General features: G+C 27.1%; 1 protein-coding gene across 1 annotated transcript; it reads left to right on the top strand.

Annotated features, from left to right (window-relative positions):
• Window positions 1–6,607: 6,607 nt before the first annotated feature.
• LOC109818830 (auxin-responsive protein SAUR71) lies at window positions 6,608–7,705 on the top strand. Its single transcript, XM_029268923.2, has one exon. It carries the CDS (start codon window positions 6,882–6,884, stop codon window positions 7,275–7,277), a length of 396 nt encoding a protein of 131 aa, XP_029124756.2. The 5' UTR covers window positions 6,608–6,881; the 3' UTR covers window positions 7,278–7,705.

Below are 7,705 nucleotides of genomic sequence, written 5' to 3'. Positions count from 1 at the left end.
GTCTGATAGATCCTTGTTGAATGATTAGTTATTTGTTGAGCAACCTTCGAGTTTGATGGATTCTTATTGAGCGATGTTTTAATGAAGTTGAATAAACTACTCATGTATAAGATCTTGTATAATTGATTTTAAGATGATGCATGGTGCATTGTGGCACTTGTATGTAACTTTATATATTGCATATTGTTGTGATGAAAGATTTATGACATCCTTGAGTTGTTTTGATATATGCATGTGTTTTCTCTTTATGTTTAGAGAAGATGAGGTGTTAGAACTTGAGGCTATAAATATATGAATGTTTTATATTTATGTTATGAACACTTTTATATAATGTTAGCTTATAAGTTTTTATATTTTAACTTTTAACTTATATCTTATAAGTTTTCAGCTAGCTTATATAAGTTTTTAATTAACTTATAAAAATTGATGATATGAGAATCTAGAAGTGATGTTGTGATTCATATGGACTAATGATATGGAGTAGAAATATGACAAGGAAATATAAGATTTAGAAAATAGTTAAAAGTTACTTCATGAAAATTAGGATCCAAGACCATCACCCTAAGTTTCAATATTTAATGTTTTAAACCACTAGGTCATCTACCTTTTTTAAGTTATGAAGTGAATACTATACTAGTATTTTACTCCATGAAAATTAGAATTCAAGACCATTACCATAAGTTTCACTATATAATGTTTTAAACCACTAGGTCATCTACTATTTTTAAGTTATGAAATGAATACTATACTAATATTTTAGCCTGTGAATGGACATGCAATATAATTAAAATTTATAATAAATTATATAAAAAATATTATATTTGAATATATAAATTATATTTAAAATAGGTATATATAAATATTTTTAAACATATAAATTATATTTTAGATTTATGATAAATAACTTTATTTATAAAAAATATTTTTACTTATTGATAATTTATTTTAAAATATTAATATTTAATTAATAAATAATTATGATATAAAAACTAATTAAATAAGAAGTTAAAAAATTATGATAACGTGTTGCTAACATGTTATGACAAGAAAGATAATAGTAGAAAAAACAAATAAATTAACAACATGAGAGAAAAAAATATAAAAAATAATAGTAGAGGGAACAAATAAGAAATATAAGAGAGAAAAAAATTTGACTAATATATTATATATGAGAGAGAACTAACTTATTTCTAAGTACATATGGTAGCTAAACAATTACAAAGGAATAATACATAACAAAAATATAAATAGTAATAATGAATATTATGACACCCTCTACCCTACATACTTAATTATATAATAAATAGAGATAAATAAAATCCTTCATAAATAAAATTCAAGTCTTTAACCACATAAGGGTAAATAGCTCACATTCATAAATCATAAATCATAGTTTAATACGGATATTACAAAATAATAAAATCAAGGTCTTTTAGGCAATTAAACAAGAATAACATTCTAAATTAATCTTTACTAAACCCCGGTGTCACGTGTCCTATCAAACCTCACCCAACAATGAGACTAAACCTCATCACCAACATCCTCATGCTGATGATCACCAACAACACAGTAAAAATACACATAGAGCAACAAGAGGATGACAAACATCTCATTTGATCTAGAAATAAATGTTGCGCAACACGCACACAATCATAACAAATACCACACAAGTTACAGATACATTAAAACACATGGACATTTACTTATCATGCAATGATGTCATGGACTTGACTCGTAAATGCATGCATGTGACACCAATCACGTGTCTCATAATCACATATCACTTGGTATGTTGTCGAAATAACATACTTGGAGTAGTCTAGGAGTACATGTCGGCTCAACTGCACACTCTCAACTAGAAGGATGTACTGCTAGGGTCTCACTGGGATAGCAAAGTTGCGCAAGATACATCTCATGCACACAAATGGACAGAACTGGGACTTCCAAACCACGCTATCCCCTAGGACTCCTTCGAGATGTTTCACCTGAAGTGTCTTCCCTAACGATGTACTCTATATCGTACCTCGTCACATAGATGCATATGATGCATGTCACATATTCACATGTTCATGGACTCAACATTTCAATTGTCATATCTCATCATGTTACTTGTTCTCATATCACATTATCATACTCATAGTCATAAGGTCACATATGAGAGATTCTCATCCTCATCATGCTCATAGAAACACATCATTTGCATTAACACCATAATAAGGTAGTTCTCACCCATTAGTACCTTCAAACATAGCTTAAAACATGCAAAACATCATGGAGATCGCCCCTGGCACGCCCCAACTCATGCTTAGTGCACTAAACGCCGCACCAAAAGTAGAATAACACGCCTAGCGTGCCCCGAGCGCGCCTGACGAATTAAACGTCGTGCCTAAAGAGGAAAAGCCCGCCCAACGCAGCTCTCCACGCACCCAGCGCAGGCCCTCCAAGAGACCTACGCTTGATGGGACTCAACACGTGCCTGATGCGAGAGTCCCTAGGGACTTCGTTCCAGTACTCATGAATCCCCGCCTTACTCATGAATCCCTACCTGGTGCCCCAGCGTAACCTGCATTTTTAACATCGCATAAATCTTATGTTTTTCACGTCAAACATGTTTTAAAACAAGTCAATCGGTACAAATCCTCCAAATAATAACCAAAACATGAATCCATACTCAATTTTGCATAATTTACCTTAATTCTTGTCAAGAGGTCATATTCCTAATTGTTTCTTATAGGGTTTCCCACAGGAGCCCATAAAACACTCTAATTCATATAAAAACTTACCTATTTTTGAAATTAAATGCATATTCACACTCAACAAACATCAAGGAACACAACAGAAAACTCAAACATAAAAATAGAAAACATTCAAAAATGTTTGTTCCTAAGAGCATGTATATCAAACAAGGGATTGGGGTCAAACCTGCTACCCAACAGATATTCCCACACCCCCAAGTGAGGTTTCTCACTCCACCTTACCTTGATGAGTAGAAGATAAATAGCAATCTCCAATTGTTCTCCTTCTCCTGGTTTTCCTTAGTCTTCAAAGAGTGTAGAAAGAGAATGAACAGAGTCAAAGAATGAAAAACGTAGACTCTTGTTTCTCCCTTTTTACTTAAAATAATAATAATAATAAATTAACAAATAACCACAACGTCCTTCCTTACCTTCTCATAAAATAATTAAAATAATTAAACATATTTCCTCCTTTTTAATAAATAACATAAGCATAATTCTTCATAAAACATATTTTCATAAAAATAATCTTATAACAAAATAATCCAAATATTAATTACAATTCATGCTTTATATTAAAATAGAGTTCACATAAAATAGATAATTAATATAAAATATATTTCTCCCTTTTAGTAAAAATAACATATTTTATATAAAAATAAAGCTTAAATCAAATAGCTAAATAATATTAAAAATTATTCTAATAAACACATTAAAACATTAAAATAAATACTATGTATTATTAATATAATTTTATAAAAATCGAGGTATTACATATATTGAATATTGACATACATAAATTAAATCACCAATTATTATGCGTAACATTATACAAACTCTCTTGTTATCAAGGAAAAATCTCTAAATGCACTTTTACATGAAGATAGAGATTCATGTTTAATATATATAATTTGATTATATAAAACATTATTGCATGAATGAATTGTATTTTTAAATTTCTTATTTAATGTTAAGTATACTTTAAAATCAATATATAATAAATTGATTTATTAAATAATAAATGCTTTCGTAAATTAATTATATAATTTAATATATACAATAAATATAAATACACAATCCTTTTATCTTTCATTTCCTTTCCAACTTTGTCTTTTTTTATTACTTTTTAATTCATTACTTACGTTATTTTTTTATTTAAATATTATAAATTTTATGTTATTTATTTTATACAAATATATTAAATAATAAATATATTAGTATTTTATTTTTTATTTTACTAACCACAATAATTTTACCTTACATGAACAATATCATCTTCTATAAAAGATATATGTAATCTCTAAATAAAACAAAAATTCAATAATTTACTCTACTTTTTCTTCTAATAAATATAAAATAAATAATATAATATTAATATATTTATTATTTAATATATTTTTTTATACAATAAATAGTATAAATTTTATAATATTAAAATAGAACATTGTCAATGTACTAAAAAATGAAAAATAAAGTGACAAAGAAAGTAAAAAAGATAAAGTATGATTGTATATTTATACTTATTTTATTAAAATATATTAAAAAATAAAAAATAATTAAATTTTTTTTATTAAGTTGATGAGAAATTAGAATAACATATACATAATCTTAAATTTAAATTTTATTATCGTTATTATAATTCTTATAAATAAAAAAAATTACTAAATTTTTTATTAAGTAAATTTAATAGTTATTAATTTTAAACTAAATTCACCATTAAATAAAAAATTCAAAAACAATTAATTTATACAATAATTAAAAATGAAACAAAAATGTATTTAAAATTATAATAAATGTAACTTATCTGACAATAGGTTTAGAACATGTCAGGCTAGTATAGATTTTAAATATATAGGTCAAATTTATTTTATAAAATTAAAATTTTAGTTTAACTTATTATTTATCTTAATTTTTTTTATTTTATAAATTTAGTCTGATCTTTTTTAGAATCTAACATGATTTATTAACCTATTTAAAGTTCTATTTTATAATTGATTTATTTAAACATCTTTTTGGTATTTACAATGTTAAATAAGTCAATAAATTTAGTTTTAAATAAGATAATAATTATATTTTTAAATACAATTATAAGTATTTATTTAATTTTTATATTAAGTCTTTCTTAATTTATATGCAAAAATAGTTTACTTTATTATTATTAAAATATAGAGTTTAAAATAAAAAATCTAATTAAAGGACAATTCATGTATACACATGTACACTAACGTACACTCACACATAGATTATAATTAGAAGATAATCTATTTAAAACAAAACTTTCTAAATATTTTTTATATCAACCATGAAGATGAAGAAAAAAATATGCAAAAATATAGTTATTAAAATTTTTATTTTTGATATCTTAATTTTGTACAAACAAAGAATGTAAAATGTTTTAGTATACTAAAAATGTAAAAAAATATTTATAATTTAAATTTTTGTATTAAAAATTTATTTATATAATTATATTATTAATAATTATATATATATATATATATATATATATTATTTTTATTATATCACAGTTAAATAGATTGACTTAACAAATTTTTATAAACCTAAGCTCATCCTTTTTAAATGTATATTTTTTTTAAAAGTCTAAACCTGATATTTTTATTAAATAGATTAGGTTAAATTAGACTTTAAACAGATCAGATTACAGATTTCTATTTAAGATCTCACTTAAAACAAATTTTTATCTTATGCGATACTGTTTAGAAATTTTTCTTCAACAAAAACGTTTGTGAGATTTTATTTTTAACTTTATATTTAATTTAATTTTTATTTATCATAATAATTTATGATTTAAATACTAATATTTTAAAATAAATTATTAATAAATAAAAAATTACAATATAAATTATTTATATGTTTACAAATATTTATATCTATTTATTTTAAATATAATTTATATATTTAAATATAATATATTTTTTATAATATAACTAGAGGGAAAGAGACACTTCCTACCTCTAAATATTTTTAAAAGTAAAATATAAAAAATATAATAGTGTGAACAATTATTTAAAATTGGTTAATAAAAGTTAATAAAAATATTTATCTTTTTCTTAAAAATTAAGGATATAATCTCCTATAATTGTGACAAAAAATGAAAAATAATATTCTCTTTATCTATTAACTAGAAGAGTCGATGTACTCTATGCCTTTAATAATTATACACAAACAAATATTAAAAATTACAGATAATTATTTAAAGAGGATATAATTTTTTTATTTTTTATATTCAAAAAATATAATGATCCAATAAATAGTGGAGACCAAAAAGATGATTACTAACATATATTCTTTTTATAATAGATATAAATACTATAATAAATATATATTATATATAAAAACCATATACATTTATTACATAAACTAAAATATTACTCAAATATAATTCAAAGCGTATTTAATATAAACCAAATCATATAAATATATAGTGATTATAATATAATTTTATATAATAACTCAGTATAAATAATAAATTTATTAATTTTTATAATATTTAATTTAAAAATTATACCAATCATAATTTATAATAAAATAATTAATTACGTAAAAAATTATATAACTTGGTAAAAGTTAAATACTGAAAGAGACATCCAAATGATGAACACCGATTGCCCTTGTGGGGTTGAGCACGCTCCAGCCCCACTCGCGTGGTAAACAAGCCCCACACACAAAAAAAAGCCAAAGAAAAAAACCAAGCAAAACAATAAATTCACAGACACCATAATAAATAAACAAATAAAATAAATAAATAAATAAATAAATTATAAATCCAACCACACCTCATTGATAGCATTTAATAATCACACTTTACATAAATTAAATTTTTTTATTTTTTTATTTTTTATATTTTACTTTCCCTTCTCTCTCTCACACACACTCTCTCTCTCTCACCCCTCGTACCTGCCAAGTACGCTTACCTGTACCTCCCAGTCTTCCCGCATCATCACCTTTCCATTGTGTTCCTCTACACTCTCATCCAGGCAACTATATATATACCCTCTCTCACACTCTTCTCTCATTCCTCACCCACCCACCCACCCCCAACAACAACACCAACACAAACAAAATCAAAAACTAAAAAAAACCCCATTTTTATTTTCTGATTTTCTCTCTCTAGCCACCACCACCACCATGAAGCACTTGATCCGCCGCCTCTCCCGCGTCGCCGACTCCTCCGCGCAGTACGCGCTCCTCCGCTCCGACTCGCGGCGGCAGCAGCAGCAGCAGCGCTGCCGCCGCGCCCCCAAGATCCGGCGCTCCTCCTCCGCCGCGGTGGTGCCGGAGGGGCACGTGCCGATCTACGTGGGCGACGAGATGGAGCGGTTCGTGGTGTGCGCGGAGCTTCTCAACCACCCCGTGTTCGTGAAGCTTCTGAACGAGTCCGCGCAGGAGTATGGGTACGAGCAGAAAGGGGTTCTGAGGCTACCGTGCTGCGTCCTCGTCTTCGAGCGCGTGCTCCACGCGCTCCGCCTCGGCCTCGACGCGCGTGATGTTGCAGAGATTGTTGGCTTCTCGTCCGAGGAGTGAAGCAAATTCGCCAGATCTCTGGTCTTTTGTTGTTTTGTACATATACATTAGGCTCTTCGAAAAAGATGAGGCACAGGAAAAATGTTAGGCTTTGTAATTTTGGTTTTAGCCTTTTTTTTTTTTTTTTTTTTTTTGGGTTCTGTTTTCTTCGGTTGTTGTGGGTGGTGGTGTTGTTGATGCTCTCTCTCACTGTAAAGGCGAAGATTTTTTTTTATTTTTTTTTTATTATTACTTGTTTGCGACCGAAGAATGAGAATCATTCACTTCCGAATTTTCGTTACTTTCTGTCAATTTTTCTGTTCGAAAAGCAAACCAAAAGTGAAAGCTGCTTCGGACTTATCGCCGTTTCGGTTTTGGAGTGAGTATTGTGGTTGTGTACGCCAAATCTATGGTGAAGTGAAACTAACCATTCTTATTTTTTTTAATTA

This window comes from Cajanus cajan, chromosome 10 (genome assembly GCF_000230855.2).
Source record: "Cajanus cajan strain Asha chromosome 10, NIPB_CcT2T_4, whole genome shotgun sequence".
NCBI lineage: Eukaryota > Viridiplantae > Streptophyta > Magnoliopsida > Fabales > Fabaceae > Cajanus > Cajanus cajan.
Note: the sequence above shows the minus strand (reverse complement) of the source record. Positions and strands in the feature narration are given on the sequence as shown.

Coding starts and splice junctions, on each gene's coding strand:
- LOC109818830 (XM_029268923.2), top strand. CDS start 6,882: ATGAAGCACTTGATCCGCCGCCTCTCCCGCGTCGCCGACTCCTCCGCG.